Raw genomic sequence first — 20,052 nt, forward strand, 5'->3', positions numbered from 1 at the left:
AATTCATTCTGTCTCTCATGAGGGGCTGAACTGCTTCTGAGGGAGAATCTGATTAACCGACTGGCATAATTTACACTGTCCCGTGGGAATATGCAGAGAAGCAATATTGTTCTTGAAAAGTACTTGCTCCCCTTCAATGCATATGCACAGAGCACGAGAGCAATTATTGTGGCAGCGATGCTTTTAAAAGTGGCTGCTGCTCCCTCGCTTTCTTTAATGCAACAGGGATTGATTGAGTAAGTGCGTTTTCGTCAAGTGTGCGTCTTTGTGTTCACAGATGTGCGATCGCTCTGGTTTCTTTAGGATTGACAGAGCATCATGTGTAGGTGTGTGTGCACGTGTATTTTTTTCTTTCTCTGGGAGTGCTCCATAGCAACAGGCAGCATATCTTCTTCAAATATCTTTTTCTCACACGCTGTACGCTGTGACCTTTCTGCTGACTGCGTGCATGAGTCTTCATCAGCATCAGCAAAAGTGTGTGTGTGTGTGTGTTTGTGTTTGTGTGTGTGTGTGTGTCCACGTGTGGGCCATTTGACCTTTCTTCGTGTACATTCATTAATAGCTGCATAATAACTAATAGCCGCCCGCTGTGCCTGTCTACTCGATCAAGATATTGACTGTGTCTCATCGCAGCATCAGCACAGTGCCAACCCTTCCACCAAAGAGCTCTGTGCACTTCCTCCTCTCCCGAACAAGGCAGATATGACAATTGTGCGCCGCTAATAACGATTCGGCACGCTGCGAACAAGTGGCAGTTTAGCTTCTTTCAGCCCATTTCATGTATCTCTCAAAGGGAACAAGAGAGACATCTTTAATATATATCTTGACACGGTTGTCGTGTTATGTTAATATCAGTGTTAGCCTAATAACTGGTTGCATATTTCATATCCGGGCACAGCAGACAGAGCTCTTTAGAAATCAATTTCCTTTTGCTCCATCACCGCGTTCGGTAACGGGCGTGCTGCCAGCTGGGGAGGGAGCGAGGGAAGGAGAGCGGGAGTATACGGGTGGGTGCTGTGGGTGCATTAGTGAATGAGGGAGGAAAAATATGCTTATCAGATGTAGAATTCATTGTTATCAGAGGGAGAATTCGGGTCACTGGCTTCTCTGTATGTTTCTCTGTTTGGACAGAGAGAGAGAATTTGTGTAAACAAGTTATTTGCTTCCAGAAAACTTCATAAACACGTTTAGAAATACACAGAGGAACAGATGCAAGATGAAGAAGCACACGCACTTGAGCATATATACAGTAGCTTGCTGATTTCAAAGGCTATAGGTGCTGCAAGGTCGTGCCCTATTTAGTCCATCGCTCTCTCTCTCTCTCTCTGTGTGTGTATGCATGCGAGTGTCTGTGTGATGCACTATCACAGCATGCAGTCTCAGCTCATTCATATCAATAGCATTTTCCTTTGTGTGCATGCGTTTGGTCATAATTTACACTGCACAGTAGGGTGTTTATATGCTTGCATGCCATATTTATAGAAGGGGTAGTGTGTGTGTGTGTGTGTGTGTGTGTGTGTGTGTGTGTGTGTGTGTGTGTGTGTGTGTGTGTGTCGACTATATCACTCATTAAAAATAACGCCGTCATAACGCTGTGCTGTACATGTAGAGGCCGTTGCCCTCTCTTGCATTTTTGGAGATATTTCACGGGGAGAAGATAAACAAATGCTGCCTCCTGAGGTTCAATTCCCACGTTAAACTCCCACTCATATTTATAAAGCCCGGTATATTCTGTGGATCAAACGGAAAAGGAGAAGGAGAGTTCATGTGACTGAAACAGGCAGTCATTTGCTGGGTGAATACTATAATTTGCAACTTTAGTCAAATGCTTTTTATTCTCGAATCATTTTTAAGAGGATTGACTTTAAGCCTAATCTAGAATAGCTCTAAGTTTTACTTGCTTTCCAATTGCATTATTGTAAATATTGAATTTATTTCCTTTGCTCGATCATTTGACTGTTAATTGCTGCGATCAGGGTAATTGATTTTTAGTGCTGTTCTTGTAGTTGCAGTTTCCGGTGTTCTCCAACACACACTCAAGGGTCAAGCAAGCTCTATAACAGTTGAACCCAAAAGCCAAAATCAATCCTTTCAATGTAATAAAGCTCATGCTGTCTCAAGAGACCTGAGCTCCCACTAAACTGAATAACCAAGTAAGAGTACAATCAATCATTATAATGGCAAATCCCATGGAAATAAAAGCCGGCCCAGCCCGAAAATAAGTCATGTTTAATGCAATGCAGTGTTTCCCCTAGGACTTTTTTTTAGCAGCGGGTGCAGTCCAGCCAATGAATCCGGATTGTTCTGGTCACTTTAACCCTGATGTCCTGGCTGTGGGCATCACGTCTCGTCTCCTGTTGTGTGTGGCAGGTGGACTGCGTGCAAAATGTTGGACTTTTTTTCAATATGTTTAAATAAGTGTCTCATAAACTCTCGAGCGAATCAAACAAGTAAACTTCAAGTGCTGTACGTGTCCTTATAACTTCTGATTAGTGTTGGTGTTTATTGCTAACCTGTAAAGTGAGCGCAGGTCAGCGGGAGAGTGAGGAGGGAGGACACACAGCAGGGTAACACAGCACGGTACAAGGTTACCGGGTCTATAATGTGTTTCTTCCGTGACCCCGAAGCAGTGGCGGCAATAATTTTTGCAGCAGCAGGTTGTGAAACACTGCTGTGATTGACAGTTAATCCCACAAGGCGTTCAGGTGAATACCAACACCTGATGTTTGTATCGGTTGTGTCTTTTGTGAAAGGAACATATTTTCCAAATTAGCACAAGGAAATTACTGATTACTCCAATTAGATTAATGACGGAGACAAAGAGAAAGCGTTTCAGACGATTGAGAGATAGGGCGAGTGAAGACTGATTACAAATCATTTGGATTTATTCACTTCACTTGTTCCAGTCCTTGCAAATTTCACGCCTGATTATGTTTCCACTTCTTATTCTTGTTTCCAATATCTTTTGAATTTATTATTTCTTTGTCTCGTCCCAGCTCCGTCTCTTAGGTAGCTCATGTCTTGTGAGTGAAAGTGAATGCTACCTCATGGGAAATCTGTTTGCTCCACTTGGTGTTGCCCTAATCTGCCCACTAGTGTAATACACATTGTACTTGATATGTACAATAGTAGTACTTATGTGTGAAGTTTTGTTTGGATTTAAGCAAATACATTGGTGGAACTATTGAATTATTATATTATTCCGAGGTACTCTAAACCCAGTTCAATTCACAGCCTCACAAGAGTGTCTATGTGTGTATACCAGAGTGTGAGCGGTGTGTGTGTGTGTGTGTGTGTGTGTGTGTGTGTGTGTGTGTGTGTGTGTGTGTGTGTGTGTATGATGCTGAAACAACCACGTGCTACCAGCAGCCAAGATCCTTGAAGTGAGTGCTTTTGTGCTTTTGCACAATCCCATGTATAAAGTCTCACTTATTATTGATCACACCACTTTCTTGCTTTTATTGGATTCTCTGAATGCATTTGACATCCGTGCAGTCTCAGGTCAGGTACACTTGGTACTGAATGTAGGTGTTGAATGCAAAAACCAAGACAGCGTTGAGTCAATAATTGGCCTGAAGCTTTCAAAGTGGAAAATATGAAGCTGAAAACAACCAGAAAAGTTGCACTAAACACGATAAGAGGAGAAGTTGTTCCAGATGCTAAAAACTGTGCGATTAGCTGCTAATGGAACCGACAGACCCCCAGCAGTGTTGTTGCCATCCAGCAAAGCCTCACCCATATGTTACAGTAACATAACAACCCCCATTCAAACTTCAGGCCACCCTTTGTCTCCCCCATTAACTCAGTTTGCCTCAGAGTGTGTTACGGAACATACGCATATAGACAGGCCCGGCAAGGCGGAGGAGATATGCTCGGTTAAACTGGGAAGCCTAACTTTGCCTGGGATAATGGTCTTCATTCACCCTCTAATGATTCCATAATGTGGCCTAAAGCAACAGTCCTGTTATTAATACCATTAAAAACTAATGGCCCAGAGAGAGTTTTTTAGAGGTACCACACTGGCCTCATGAATTTAAAGGTCTTATAAAGGCAGAGAGGTTATAAAATCTAAATATGTGAGATGATTAGAGGTGACTAATAGATCCTTGACCCCCCCATCCAATATGATTTATTCCCTGATGGACACTTAACAGTGCTCTATGTACAATCAGCATTAATAGCTGCTGATTTAAATCTGTGGAGAAAACATCGAGTTATGAGCAGACAGCAATGTTACCTCGCACTACTAGTACAGCTAAAAGGGCTACGAGTCCTCTCACACATTCTATCCCAATATTTGATTATTCTGTAATTTTCCTGAGGTTCACAGCCCTTGTGGTAGTAGGATAAAATAGTTTTTATGTTGTTACATCTCATTTATTCAGAAAATGACTTTATACACCAGCTCAAATATAAACAATATCAGCAAGTATCCCTCAGAGGAATGGTTGTTTCAAACTTCAAGCTCCTCTGCAATTTATTCCAGCAGAAAGGTGCATAATGCAGGAGCTTATCTGCGCTTCTCTTCCACAAGTAGATAAGTCTAGCCTACAATATTCCTTATGAATAATCGCTGCCCTCAAGGCCATATTTCCACCAGTGGAAGAGAAAGGGGGAAGATAAAATGCTGAGGGGGTGAGCGAGAGAGAGACGGGAAGCAAATTGAGACTGTGTCTTACTGTCAATATCAAGATGCTCCACACTTAGGTCGAAGAGGAGAATTTTATCCAAAATAGAAATTGGAGCACAATAAGGCAAAAGGAAAGAGCGAATCACACAAAGACACACACACATACTGTACAGAGAGAGACTGAGGAAGGTGTGGGTGACCTGACCTTGATCCATATTTTATTGTTCCTTGAATCCCCAGGAAGAGACAACTTGTCAAACCTTCAATGTGGAACAGACACGAAGGCGGCTTTAACCTTTCTTGGTCTAGACCTTCAGACTTGTTTTGTCCAAACCAAAATAACAATTGAAAAAGGTGCCTTCCACTAAGGTCTGAACCAACAGACAAACATTTGTTAAAAACCAAAAGAGGTGGTGGAAGCCTTGCTTGTGGCCTTCGCCTCTGACGATAAAATGTTTGAACAACGAGGACGCTCATTTGGCCCAATTGAGTTAGTGCCAAGTACTGCGTCTGAAGTTGCTGATGCTAATACCATAATGATATTACAGTGGAGATCACATGAACAAAATGTATTAAATCTCTCCATTCAAACAAAAGGATTATACCCACTGAATAGTTGTCAAGTATAGGTAGACAGCCTACGTAGGTGATGAGGACAGTACATACGTATCTCAGACCAAATTGTTTAGTGTGAAACTAAAACTAACCAGATCAAAGGAAAACATGTGACTAAGACATGCCAGGTGTGAAAACGCCATTTTTTACATATTTTGTGTCACACTTGTTTTGCACCTCCATATTCTAACTCTGGGCTTAATGTTTCATAGTGAGAGTATGAGTGACTGTTTGTTGCCTTGGTGTATTTGACTTTGGGTATGTTTGCAGTATTTAGCAGGAGCAGTACAAAGTCAGCTCCTGCAGTGCAAACAGAGTGGAGGTGGACTTGGTTTCAAACTGTGGCTCCGGCTTCTTTGAAGACTTTATTCCCTCAGTCTAGTACCTTTGATTACTGTACAGAGGGGAGGGCTGTGTGTGAGGGGAAGACAGTGTTCAGAAAGATTACATTACCAAGAGTGAAACAGGATAGAAATTGTAATGTGGAACATCAAAGTTGCGCAGCAGAGGGACTTTGCGGTATGAGGTTACATATCTTTAACTCTTTCCCTTGTTATCCCCACTGGGGACTCATTAGACAGGTCACTGGCTGACAAGCTAATGTCACTATTTCATCACCTTTATGCATAATGTGACAGTTAAATCAGAGCAGCAACCCATTTCAAATGAGATGGGACCTGTGAAAATCTGATGCAGAAAGGAGAATAGGGAAACAGATCATAGACTGCAAGAAAAGATGGTTGACGTGATAGCTCCTCAAAAGTAAAGCCACAAACTGGAACTCCCTCTGGTGGATGCGTCCAACTTTATATACACTCTATGTTACAGATAGTTACAGCTCCCAACACCAACACTTCCTGATGGAGCAGTAGTAAGACTGAGGAGGGAGGAAGGGAATTCAAAAGAAGCCTTGCTGCCTCAACCACCTACTGCTCCCTCTCTCTTTGTACTTCGGTCTCCGTGTCTCTCACTCTCTCTGCGCATATATGTCTAGTTCGTCTTCAGTAAACATTTCACCAATAAAGGTGTCGTTTCAGGCCAGGAGAGAACTGAATATATTTACAGCAGCAGTCGTCTGGAGCTCCCCGTTGGGATAAAGCATTACACTATATCTCTGAAAGCACAATAGGACTCTCATTGACTACAGTGCAATCTAGTTGCATGCAATATTACAGACTAATACATATTCTAATTTCAGCCGACAGGGAATTTGTCTACAGGGTTACATTTATTATAAAAGAACAAAAAGGAATGTCCAATTCAATGGCAGCTTTTTAATGAATGGTGGGCTGGAGGCTGAGATTTCTTGGAGGGCTCAGAGTTCAAACCCTATGTTAAATACTTGATGTGGTCTTAAAAGAGAATCCCCTCAAGGTCTCGCTGTCCTCAGATGCCTCAGGCTTTCATGCTCTCGCTAAGACTTGTCGAGTTTTTGCAAACCTCTGTCTAATTAAGATTTGAGAAACCGTTTGTATAAAATACTCATCTCTGGCCTCACTGTTGCAATTGGACATTTGCTGACTTTTGTACAGTATGTAGATTTTTGCTGATATTCACAATCAAATTAAAAGTTAATTATAATTCATTAAGTATTTAACAAAAGAGTTTTAAATTATACCCTTTCAGGACTGTGTGGGTACAGTTTACATTTAATTTAACAGCTTGGGAACATAAGCAGACAACCCAACAACTGGCATCACATTGAAAATCTTTGTCTAATCTTGATTAGTGCACTGAGGCATGTAAAATTTGCTTTTTCCATATGTCTGTCCACATCAGACTTGTGAGGAATTATATATCATTAGGTTATATATTATATACAACATATCATCTGATCAGCATCAGCTGTTTCATACATACACAGCTGTATGACTTGTAAGGGAACAACACAGTGATTGTAACATGACACACCAACACCACTTGCTGCCGCACCTTCACCTTCCAAACCCCCTCCTCACCTGCAACACTGTTGGAACATATTCATACAAGTATATTTGCACCCCTGCTACCCCCATAAATTGTATTCTGTGGTAAATGCTGCAGAGAAAGTGAAACTAAATTCCTTGATCTGCCCATTTATATGGATCTGCACTAAAATTGACTGGGTAATTTGTTCCCGCATTTTGTACCAAGTACTGTGCCAATCCGTCCAGTAGTTTTTGCATAATCCTGCTAACAACCTCCTTGGCGGAGGAAATGATACATTTTTGAGGGAATGGTCAATTTGAGAACATTAAACGAATGCAATGTAACATTATAAATCAGCATTGACATCACAAACGATTGTTGAACTTTGTTTAGCAAAGTGATAAAAAAAAAGATATGATTGTTTTTCAGATGCACTTCTTTTCCATTGTGCATCTATGAGTTGGACTTAATGGTTACAGTCTGTCACAGCTAACTTCCACTCTCTGTTTATCGACACAGTTGTGCACACAGTGTCACAGCTCCAAAAAAGAGCAGAGCCTTTCCCACCAAATCTCCTATGTTCACATCAATGGTCTGTTCCTTGACGTTAAGTACATTTGACGGAACTGCTCCAAATATGAGAGTAAAATTTGTGCTGACGTAGAACCCATCACTCACAGTGCGAATCCAATTGAGAAAATAGGTTTTAGAGCCTTTATGTTTCTGTCTGCTGCTTTGACATCAGCCTCCGCTTGCACATAATCTGTCGCAATATATATATACAAACTCAATTTACCTGTTAAACACTTCATCACAGACTACACAGTTATCTGTGACCTCTGTGTGCATCCGAGTGAAAAATGAGATGCAAATTATAGCATAACTCAAAAAGGCTGACCTATAAAGAAGAAATCCAAAGATGAACTGAAGTTGAACCGTTCACTGATACTAAATAAAACACATGCCTATTTGTGGTGCTTGCTGGGTTTGAAATTGATGCTGAAGCTGCAATAAACTAGATTCTCGTAAAAAAATAACATAGCAGTAAACATATAGAGTAACAGTACAGTGAAGAACTGCTCTGGTCTGATACCACATTTCCATTAAGATCTCCAAACCCATGTAACATGAAGATATCCCGCTCAGTGCATCAATTATAAACCTCCCCCCTCCACCCTACCCTCTCCTTCCTTTCTCTTTTTTTTGTCATTATCTGCCTCTCCATCTTCTCGCTTCTTTGGAGCTGCCACTCCATTAATCTCACCAACAGCCTGCCTCTATTAATTAGTCTACATCTCCCATCTTGCATGTAATTATCAGAGGTAATGGAGATATTAGGAAGATATGGATATTCCTGCAGTCACACAATCACTTTTAATTAGCTGGAAGATTAAAGATAGACTCACCGCTGCCGAGCTCCCGTCCAGACAGACAGCGCAGGGTCTTTTTATTGTGTCACTTTGCCAAATATATCCATTCCATCATGTCTCAGGTAATAATGCGTCCGTGCCTCTAGACAAAACAAGTTTCAAGCTTGTCACCGGTGACATTTCATAGTAAAAATTGTACCTCGCAGACACGTAACTTCCTGACTGTGCGTAAAGGGGATAATAAAACCTGGTGCTCTAAATCAGATGCAACTGCATTGCCATTTCATTTTAATGTATCGGGGTCGTTACTGTGGGTTCAATTAGATAATGGAGTAAGTGTCTGTACAGCATGTCTGTAGTTAATTGGAAGGTCCCGGGTGCACTAAACAGACAAGATGAACAGACAGGGGTAATTACCAGTGTTGTGTTATTGTGTGTGTGTGTGCAAGGGTTGAGCAAGTGTAGTGGCTAAAGATAATTATACACTAGACCAGAGATAAAGAATACCTATTCCTGTCACAGCTTCTCCCTGCTGACACACGGAGTGGATTTTGTCAGATCTCATGACTAACATTGATTCCTCGGGATGCCGTGCCACAAAGAAAGCCCCATTCTTTCAAAAGTCACTGGAGCTGAACCGTGCTGTATCCAAGTATCTTGGGCCATGAAATACTTTGCCTATGCAAGTACCCTGTCCTGTAGCTTCCTTGGGGCAACAAGCTCATCCAGTTTAATGGTTGATGTTCCTGGACCTCTCCCTGTAGAGCCGTTACTCACCCTAACCCTGTCAGATCACTGCCTACAGGGCTCACATAATGAAGAGAATATAAAATTGAACACAAGACCCCAGAGCCCATCATTAAACCATTTTCTATTATGTTACTCAGTATAAAAGCCAAAGAAAACACTGCTGCCAGGTTGTTAAAAACCCAGAGCCACCGCTTCTAGTGGGATGCTCAGGTCTCTGTGGTTTAACTGGTTGGGCATCCCAGCACTCTTCACACCACGTTTCTCACAAGGGAATCTCAACGGAGACGTTTTAGCTGTTTACTTCAAAGACTGCAATCCTCAACAAATTCCCTCCTGGCTTTACTGTTCATTTTACAGCATTATTATTTCCTACCAGAGTTTAAATATTCTTGGAAGTTTTGGGCTCAAATGATTGGTCTTAGGTAAAGTATTTATTAGCCTGTAAAGTTTAACGTTGAAAAATAAATCTTTAAATTTAGGATGGAAGTATATATGCCGTGTGGTTGATTCTCACTCAAGCCCAGTGCACAAAACTTTTGAAAAAGTTACTAGTGGAGCCCGAGAGAGGTTCAACTGAAGCAGAAACTGGGAGTTGAGTTAGGATCCTCTTTGTTGTTCTTTTTGTGCCAAAACCATGATTTCAGGACCATGTACCTTCTGAGAGAAAACACAACTCATCCTAAAACTCAAACTTTAACTCTGTAACTCAGAGTTTTCAGCTTCCAGGGCAAAGCAGCAACTGATATTTCTCGAAGAGGATGACCATAAAGCTAAAAGCCAAGTTTCATGAACTTTCTTAAACTCTTATTGAGGTGGAAAATTTATAACATTCCACTGCACTTTTCGTAGGGTGTTTATGTACTTTTTACGTACTAGTTATATTGCAGTACCAGACTTTGCAGACCTGCACTTATACATTTATATAAATTAAACTCTTCATGACTACAAGTGTCAATAATGGAACCCTCAAATGGACCATTCTCTTTAATTTGTACATATACCTATAAACATGATAAATACACTAAATGCATTTGGGTTTAATATCAAAAGGTAAATATGAGGCAAGGGCTCATAATTCCCCCCCTGTATTTAAATCTGAATGTGTTTAACAACTTGGGACCTTTTTATGGACCACCCCATTTTAGGTTAGTAAATGTAACGTTTGACATTTGGTTACATGTTAATTTCTCGCAATAACTGGATCAAGCCTGAAACCCACTGGCATCACTAAACTGTTGTTTTCTTCATTTGTGATGCTATTCCAGGCTATTCCAGTTGTTTTTAGGGGCTTTCTCATTTCAGTCTCTTCTTCAGGAGGTAAAACACTGCTCCATTGGTTAAGGTCCAGTAATTACCTTGGTCAGTCTGAAATCGTTTCCCCTCTATTGAACTCCTTTGTTGTGTTTGTTGTGTGTTTTGGTTCATTGTCCTGCTCCATGATGAAGTTTCTCCTGATTCCTATGGATGCATCTCTCTGTGAATTGTCAGACAGTGTTTCTCTGGACTTGTGGATTGATTCTGCTGCTCCCGTCATGAGCAACTAAATCAATTAAGATTAGCGAGTTTGTTCCAGAAGCAGCCATGCACACCAAAGCCCAAGCAACACCTCCACCGGGCTTCACAGATAAGCTTGTATATGTTTTGGATCATGAGCGGATCACTTCTCCTTTCCATCACCGTGGTAGAGGACAATCCTGATGTCACCAGCTCATAAAGCTTCTGTAACTCAACTCTGTAATTTCCAACTGGCCTTCAGATTCTTACTTCTAATAAGGGGGTTTGCATCTTCCTCAAACAGTGGATTGTGTTACCTTCACTCAATGGTAATGCCACTGGCTCTTGTTTTGGGGTTTTTCTTCTCAGCTCTCTGTGATGTTTCTGTCATCAGCTGCTGTTGTCCTCGGTCGACCTGTTTGATGTCTGTTGCTAAGTACAGAAAATTGGCTCTCATCAGGACATTTAGAATTGGTGTGTTGGCTATGCCCAATGTTTGTGCAATGTCTGATCGATTTCCCCTCTTTTCTATAAAATGGCTTGTTCTTCATCAATAGACAGCTCTCTTCTTGTTTTCACATTGTCCTCTTTTTTTAAACAACAAATGCAGTCTTCTCGGGCGAAAGCTGAGCTGGAGTCGACTTTCAGAGCTGTTTAATGTTTTTAGGCAATCAATCTAAAAGGCAATATCTGGGCAACAAAAAACACCCGTCAGTCACAAGTTGGGTGGGTTCAAACAGAAGATGCTATGTCGGGTTGTTAATGCCTGGAACTAAAAACAGATATTTTTATCTTTAACCCAGCTGTGCAGCGAAAACTAAGGAATTACCATTTCAATACTTTGAGATGACTGTATTTAAAAGGTTTATGGCTAAGAAACTCAAGCGAGAGCCTTAGGCGATTGTTTCCAAGACAGCAGCCAAAATGATCAATGAGAGGATGTGCTGACGAAGGTTCAACGTATTCTGAGCTGAACTATCACGATGACTCGGTCATTCGGAAAGAAAATTATTTCTAAATTGAAATGAGACACATGCACACTCATGCACCTCCAGCTCACGATGAAAGGTTCTCTGAAATGTTTTGCTGTTCTGAATTTTAATCATATTCATGTTTGTGTATTTGTGCGTGTCTGGGCGTGCGTGTGTGTGTCTGTTTGTGTAGTCACAGATGAAGATGAAGTCTGCGGCCGTCGTGGATGGAGGCTTGTTCACAGAGAGCTATTGTAACATCTGCAATGCCCAGCTCATCTCCGAGTCCCAGCGCACCGCTCACTATGAGGTGAGTCTGTCTTTGCTCAGGTTTGGAGGATTTTTCTCAGCTTCCTCTTTTTAGCATCACTACACACACACACAAGTCGGATAGAGGAACACATACAGGAACGATCACGCAAAACAAAACAAAAAGAAATGCTGCTTTGAATACTGCATTGACAGTCAGATCTCTGCACTGTTCACCTTGCATCAGCCTCATTTGTACCAATTTATGCTTGTGCTCATGCATTACACATTGACTAAATGCAGCATGCTATTGTCAGTCACTTGCACACCAACAAACACACACACATGTGCACTTTGCTTTAATGTAGTCTACTTCTCAGCAGGCTCCCAGAGAGTATTTTAATGAGCATCCACTAAATAGTCAGCGCACTTGCATTATTTACCTGGCTGTGTGTGTTGTGTTTGTGCGTGTAAATTTGCATGTGCACTTGTGCACGTTCTGCATTGAGGTCGTCCTCGATTACAAGACACAATTGGGATTAACGAGCAGACTAATGAGGACAAGGGCCTCATCCAGAGAGAATTAAGCAAGGACAACGGCAGCATGTGTGTCCGCACGACTGTGTACCAACCACAGTTAGTAAACGGTTAACCAGTTGTGTCTCTGAACCTACGACAGCAATACACAGCCTTGAGTTGTGCAGACAAATGGACACGCTGAGTCACTGCATGTCCTCAATGTCAAACCCTGACAAAGGATCTCTGCAGAGGACAGCAGATAAAAGACACGGCAAGTAAGACGGATTGAATAATGCTAAAGGCCAAGGAAGGTCACTTTTTACTTTCATCACGTCATACTCAGTGTAATTAAAAGACAAAGAGACAATAGCGACAAGTTTTCAGAAAGAAGAAGAATTATGGGAGATGAATTACTAAGGAGTTCAGGGTTAAAAAACAGGGACCTTATTTCCCATCTTTATTCAAGAGCATGGTCTTTCAGTATGAGGGCAACATTTCTTCATTTCACATTCACATTTTTTAAGCTCTCCTTCAAAACCCTGCCCTCGCTCTCAGATAGCCCGCGCTCATGTGCATAATAGCTCTGTTCCTGTGTTCGCTTGTGTGCTCTAGTGAAATTTCTGCTCTTAGATTTCTGCTCCCGCTTTTGGATTTTTGTGAAATATCAAAATATCTAGTAGAATTCCCAGACTAATAGAATGCATGGTATGACATTCATGTTATTCTACTTTTCCTTCTCCTTATTCAACTTCTGATCCTCCTTTTTCTCCTTCTTCACCTCCTTGTCTTCCTCCTCCATTTTCTTCTCATCCTCCTCCAACCTTTCCTACTCACTCTTTTCCTCCTTCATCTTATTGTCTTTCTTCTTCTTCATCTCGATATTCTCTTTCTTCTCCTTCTCCCCCTCTTTCTTTTTCTTCTTTTCATCAGAAGTGATGTGTTTACAGCGAGGACATGAGATCCAATCAAAAGCTGTCACTCAAGTCGCATGTGTAGAAACATTTTAATGTCAGGTGTGAACTGAGGCACTTGGACCTGTCCACTTCTGATCAGATCACCTGAGACGCAGTTAAATGCCAGGCATGATCAAGACTGCTGATATACTGTAGAGGCAAATTAGTCCAGTTTACCTCAGGCTTTTTGTTAACAGCCCAAAAAAAATGAATAATTTGTGCAGTTGTTTAGTTTAGCTCCTAGAAATGAGGCAAAAGTTTTAGCGTCTTAACTCGTAGCGGCTCTCACTCGTGCTGTTCCCTCACCCGTACAACTCAATGCTCTCTCACCCTCATAGGCTGTCACACTGTTCAGGGATCAGATTACAAAACTTTTCTTTTGGACTCAGAGACAGAACACCACTGATATTGTGACAAAGTAGTGAGGCTGCTTAGTGCGTGCATTTGATCTTTCTACATGTGTACACAATCACAGGAGAATTATGTGGCTTATATTTTAAAATAGTTGTTCCCTTCCCCGTCCGTCTCCTCCAATTTGATCTGACACAGAGACAGAGGGGACAGAGAGACATGCACAGTCCATTAGGAAAGGGTGAGGACTGAGGGTCAGTGTGGGGTAACCATGGTGACACGCCAAGTCCTGCTTTTAGCCCACATCCCAGAGCCATCAAGTACATGACCATTTACACACCTATAAACACAAGCATGCTTTCAGACACACACACACACACACACACACACACACACACACACACACACACACACACACACACACACACACACACACACACACACACACACACACACACACACACACACACAAAATGCATTAAAGTAGTCTGACAATTGAGGAGCTCTCTTGTCTTGGGGGCAGAGGATTCAATCTAAGCACTGGAGCAGCAAGTACAGTGTTTTGCCACAGCCTCCTCCGCTTTCTTTGTGTGCAGCTCAACCATGATACACACTCATTTTCATATAAATAATGTAATTACACTTACATTATGAATTCTGGCTCTGGACTAGAAGCTGATTTATTAATTTTTTTCGGGTATCCTGGGGGTCAAGGGATTCTATATTACTATTCATAATTTGGAGGACTAGGACAGGTCAGGGGGAAAAAATCAACGGGGGCAGGCAGGATCTGAGTCATACTTACAATAGTTCCGTTTTAGTAGATACTAGTGCAGTGCCTACTCTAAACTGGCCAGGTGGGAATGGGAGGTTTGCTTGGCCTGTGTTAATGCTGGTTGCAGCTTTCTTTCTGAAGCTTTAAAAGTGACCGGCAGTAATTGAGCCTCGACGAATAAAGACCGGCTGCAGGACTCAGAACCCTGAAGCTGCACCACCTCTGCTGCACAAAGAGCTGGTCACCTGTTTATTCAAAGTTCAGTGAGGCTCGAGTCAGTACGCAGAACCCAGCACTGGAGACTCAGTGGTCACGAACATGCATCACTTTTGTTGATGATTCCCAGCCGCCGCTGTCACAAAGCGCTTTTCGTCTGTTTATTCAAAGTGTATTAATATTGAACGTATCCTTTGTCTAAATCGCATAAAATTCAACATTACACTTCCTTGAGCCCTTAACAGTACATATGCCAAGTGTGAAGAAAATGAGATGAATGGTCCTCAACATATGTGAGCCACAGAATTGAAATTAGGAGATCGCTGCAGCTCTAATAAGAGAAAATACTATTTTCCTTCCTTAATACGTTTTCATTCTGATCTTTATCCTCTTCTATATCTGAGGGCTGGTTGCAGGCCACCACCTGACCAGTGTATAACAGGTGTGGAATTGATGACTTAAAGATAAGGATCCAATACACACCAGAATACCCCCATAAGGCTCTACCGGAATGCTCCGGCACTTAATGCTCTTCATAATCTTGACTTGCATCGATGCACTCTGTCGTACGCGGCAATAAAGATGCTATTTCTATGCATGTCAACACTTGCTTCTGTAAAACACCACCAGCAGTGGAATTTATAGATAATAATAGATGTTACTTTGCAGGAAGGAGTGAAGGTCAGAGCATGCCGATAAAATGATAAGTATGGAGCAGAATAGCTTTGTCAACCTCGTGCACAAACACAAAGAGCTGTCGAAACACATACACATGATCCGGTTTTCACCCTGCAGTATGTCCACTGATTTTTATCCTTGTGCATTAAGGTGACAGTTAGCAGCTTCAAGGACGGCTCACTGTCCTTTCATATAAACACTAGTGAGTATTTCTGCTTGTTGTAGCTTGTAGGCGTTATAGTATAAAGGCCGGTGACAGGAGCAGACATAAACACACAGGCCTGGAAACAGGATCTGGGATTAGTGAGGTAACTCCAGGCGATATAACGATGGTTCACTTCATACCCTGATAGCATCGCCATGGTAACTCGTGCTTAACACCTAACCTGCTTCGGAGCAGGTTATGTGTTAATACCCCGGCCTACTGACCAATCAGCTCCCTAGGGAAAACGTATGAATCCAGAGGAAGTGCAGTTGATAGTGAGAGGGTCACGAGCGTTCAGAGACTGACGGATCCCTTTGGCGTTTCCTGATGACTTTTTATACGAACGACCCTCATTACCGCAGAGGGCCAGTTCCTCAGCAGGAGGTTACCCCTGTGTAGGAGGGCCCCCTGCCATCTTCTTCATTTCATTTCATTTTTTCTTTTGGCTGCAGGCGGTGTCATTGTGCTTTCATATAGTTACCGATATCAACCAACAACAGTGACTCATTTAAATTGCCAAAGCCATGTACAGGTTGTAAGTAAAAGATATGACGGTCCAGCTTCTTGCAGCTTTGAATTGGGTTTATTAGTTGTTGTTTTTTTGTCTGACACCGACGTGCTTGCTGCCAAGAGAATATGTATATAAAACTTCCATACAAACCCATAAGTATACATCTAAACTACACATTCATTAGATATAATAAGCACATTTTACATAGATCTTTTGATGCCCTAATGAAGGGGTAGTGAAGCCTGTTAACTTAAGTGTTCACATTGTTTATTTTGCCGGCAGTCCTTCCCACGGAAACCGTTGTTTGTAGCCTGGACTGTGTGTGTACTTTACCTAATTATATAATTAGACAAATATAATTTATATGATTATAGTTTGCACTTTGTTGTAAGACACCCACGGCTCGACAGTGTGAGTGTTTCACTGGCATTTGTGACTAAAAATACATGTGTGCAATCTGTGAAAATTATTCAGGAGTATGTGCGTGAAATCCATGTGTTACAAATTTATTTTTACCTAAACGTTGGGTAAATATTGTACCAATATTTTTCCATTGAGAAAGTAACCACTTGATTTCAAGAGGACCTCTGAGCTCACACGACCTGCTTATACCTCTTTTACATCTAAATTAGTGGGTACATGCAGGTATTTCCAACCAGCTAAAAGACAGCAATTGATTTGTTCTCTATTGCCAATAGGAGAGTTTGTTTCCATCAATGCCATTTGGAACCAGAGCTGATTAAAACCCTTGTTTATTGCAGAGTCCTTTGAGGAAACACCAAATAAATGATAGCTAGTGATAGTGGGAAATGGGCTATATAAACGCTGTAAGACCAGTGATGTTCTGTGTCTAATCAGACTGAGTAACTGACTTTTTTAGCATTCGGAACTAAAAATAACTCATTTATTATCGAGGTGTTTACATTATTTATACTGCCAATTCTCAACAGTGCAGCATATGCAAGTGAAAATTTGCATTTGTGAAAGTGAATTATTATTTGGCACCGGGGTTTGGAAAGATGCACATGTTCCCTGAGCTCCGACAAAAAATACTCATTAGCAAATCAGTGAAGAAAACACTGAGCTGCAGCTTCTCATTTTAAGCCAGCTCCGAGCGTCACTGTCGTTTGGAACGAACGTCATATCGGCCGTCACTGATTAAACGGAGCTGTCGTCGGTTTGTGTGCTCTCAGCGCGCTGTTGTCAGTACTTGTCAAAGATAAGAGTCAAACCACCCCTCTGTAGCAACACTGTACAACCAAGAGTGAACCTTTCGTCAGTTACAACAGCTAAATCGACTCCCTCACTCCCTTTAGCAGTTTACTTTGCCAGTGTCAGCCCCCCCCACCACCCCCCACCACTTCTCTATCCAACGTTGTACTCAGGGCTTCCAGAGAGCTCAGACTGGCCCGCGTCAATAGTCACTGAGCAAAATGTCTCCTAGCATCATGAGCTGAAACAGATATGAATTCTTGGAGCGAGGTGTCAAGGTGGAATGAAAGTCACAGATAGATATTTTTTCCAACTCTGCTTATTTAATTAAATATAATTCAGTTCACTGACTGTTTCTTTCTTTCTCTCTCTCCCTCTCTTTCAGAGTAAGAAACACGCCAACAAGGTGCGTCTCTTCTACATGCTTCACCCTGAAGACGGAGGACCGCCGTCCAAGAGGCTGAGGCCAGATAACCCAGTATGCATCTCACTGAGTGTGTGCCTCTGTGTTTGTGTTGCATAACATACAAAGTTGATTCCCCTTTCTCACCTCATATTAACATATTTAACTTGATTGCAGTTTTGTAAGATTCATTCATTCAGAAATCTCCGTCTGTTTTTCTGTTTCTGTCTTTTGATTTAACAAACGCTCACCCGATCGACTCCAGACTTGTCAGGTGCATTTCACTGCAGTGTTTTATTAGACGAGCGGTTCTCTGGGTCCAAACCTAAACCCCATTTATTTTAAACTGCTACTTGTTTTCATGGATGCAGATCATAAAAGCTGACTTGACTCAGTCTAATCTTCTAATCGGCCTGCTCGTTCTTAAGCTTGCCCATAGCAGTCAAATGCTCATGGGAATATTTCTTTGATCCATTGTGTGCAATAATTCTCCCAAGAGACATTGTGCCTTGGCTGTGGTGTTTCTGGTGAAGGGGAGGCAGATGCCCCAGGACTGCTTTATATCTGACTGCGAGGGAGGTCAGTGCTGTGCTTGTGTTTGTGTGTCTGTCTGCATAGATGTGTGTCTGTCTGCGGGTGTGTGTGTATGTGTGGTGTAGACAGGCCTTTGTGTCTGTGTATTTCTAGGTTTCCAGGATCCTGTTTCGCAAATGGAGCAAATGCTGAGGATGCAACTGCAGACAAAATTTTGACTTGCGTTTGTGGGTCTTTGAGTGTGTGTGTGTGTGTGCGTTTTACGATTGTACACAGCATGCCCTATTCATCTGGCTTGGCTAAATCCCACTACACACAGACACACAGAGAATACATACATTACACAAGCTGAGGACACAGCTGGTGTAAGAATAGTTTATCAAACCAACTGACAAACCAAGCTGTGCCAGAAAGAGAGAGGGAACGAGAGAGAGAGAGAGGAGGAGGGGGGGCTTCTCCTAAAACAGGGCCACAGCCAAGACCTCGGGCCCTGGTGCAATTACCTGAGAGCAGCACTGACTCTCTGTCCCCCACTGACAGCAGCTTCATAATCAAAACTAAGGCAATAAAACGTTTGCCGCCATCCTCGTTCTGAGCAAAGTTAAGGATTTATTTTGTTTCCGTCAATTAAATCCAGCAAAGCTAAAGCATAAAGACAGATCTGGATTAACAGACCTATAACAAGCATGAAGCTGTACTGGGTTACTGCTTTAGACCGGACATGTTGAGAGATTGATATGGTTTGTTTTTTGTGATAACTTGACTTGGTCGTTTTTATGTTTTACTGAACATCCCAGTGTCTGTGGATGTTTTAATGTTAGCCTCGATTTTAACGATTCAAGTGGTGGTGTCATCACCCACAGAAAAGATTAGATCAGTCCTAAATCGTCGGACATTAGGATCTGGGTTAGAACATGTTCCGTGTTGTTTGACCAGGTCGGAAGTGTTTACAGCTGCTCCTGAAGGCCACAGATGTGTCAGAGAGGGCAGAGATACATGTGGAATCGGGTACATTTTTAGACACTGGCTCCTGGAAGACAATTTTTTGGTGCATAAAACTTGTACACAACAAAAGTTACAGAAATAGAAGTTGAAATTCTATGAGCGGCCTCACCTCTGCAGACGCAGACGCTGGCTGCTGGAGATGGGTGGGGATGTCAGACTGTTGGTTTCAGAGAGCTGCAGAAATACTGGTTTTAGTTGTGTGGGTTTCCCAAGCTGCTCGATCACCCAATTAACAGTTGTGATGAAGCAGCTTGAGCTAATTTTAAATTAATATTAAAAATTAAGCAATAAACATTTGTAAATCATCACACTGAGCCACAGAAACTGCAGCTGCCACATGAAAACTGGACCAACCGTAAATCTAATACATAACTGAATGATTTCTTACCGTCAGACTCTTAATAATAAGAATAAGAAATAATCACATGCTGACTGTTGAACCTTGATTCAAGTTGTACAAAAATAAATGGAAAAAAGGTAAAGCGTGCACACACTTGTGAAACAGGCATGTCAAAGGCACGTGGGTTTACCAACACACTCACACGCTGTAGAAATACACACACCTGCGTCTCCATCTGTCTCCCTAAGTGAATAAGACATGACTCAGCCCTCCTGGCTTTCACCTCATATGGGACACTGAACACACACACACACACACACACACACACACACACACACACACACACACACACACACACACACA

The 20,052-nt window shown here is 41.9% G+C and overlaps 1 protein-coding gene and 1 long non-coding RNA gene across 3 annotated transcripts in view; one reads left to right on the top strand and one right to left on the bottom strand.

Annotated features, from left to right (window-relative positions):
• LOC118118737 overlaps nt 1-20,052 on the bottom strand; it is a 149,784-nt gene that overhangs the window by 70,932 nt on the left and 58,800 nt on the right. The window lies entirely within an intron of this gene.
• zgc:171482 (zinc finger protein) overlaps nt 1-20,052 on the top strand; it is a 53,229-nt gene that overhangs the window by 3,160 nt on the left and 30,017 nt on the right. The window contains exons 2-3 of one of the 2 annotated variants that reach the window (XM_035172003.2): nt 11,932-12,048; nt 17,793-17,885. In XM_035172003.2, coding sequence (XP_035027894.1) covers nt 11,938-12,048; nt 17,793-17,885 — 204 coding nt within the window. In that variant the 5' untranslated portion in view covers nt 11,932-11,937. The remainder of the gene's footprint in view (nt 1-11,931; nt 12,049-17,792; nt 17,886-20,052) is intronic. The other variant, XM_035172004.2, reaches the window with a different exon arrangement.

This window comes from Hippoglossus stenolepis, chromosome 12, assembly GCF_022539355.2.
Source record: "Hippoglossus stenolepis isolate QCI-W04-F060 chromosome 12, HSTE1.2, whole genome shotgun sequence".
Taxonomy (NCBI): domain Eukaryota; kingdom Metazoa; phylum Chordata; class Actinopteri; order Pleuronectiformes; family Pleuronectidae; genus Hippoglossus; species Hippoglossus stenolepis.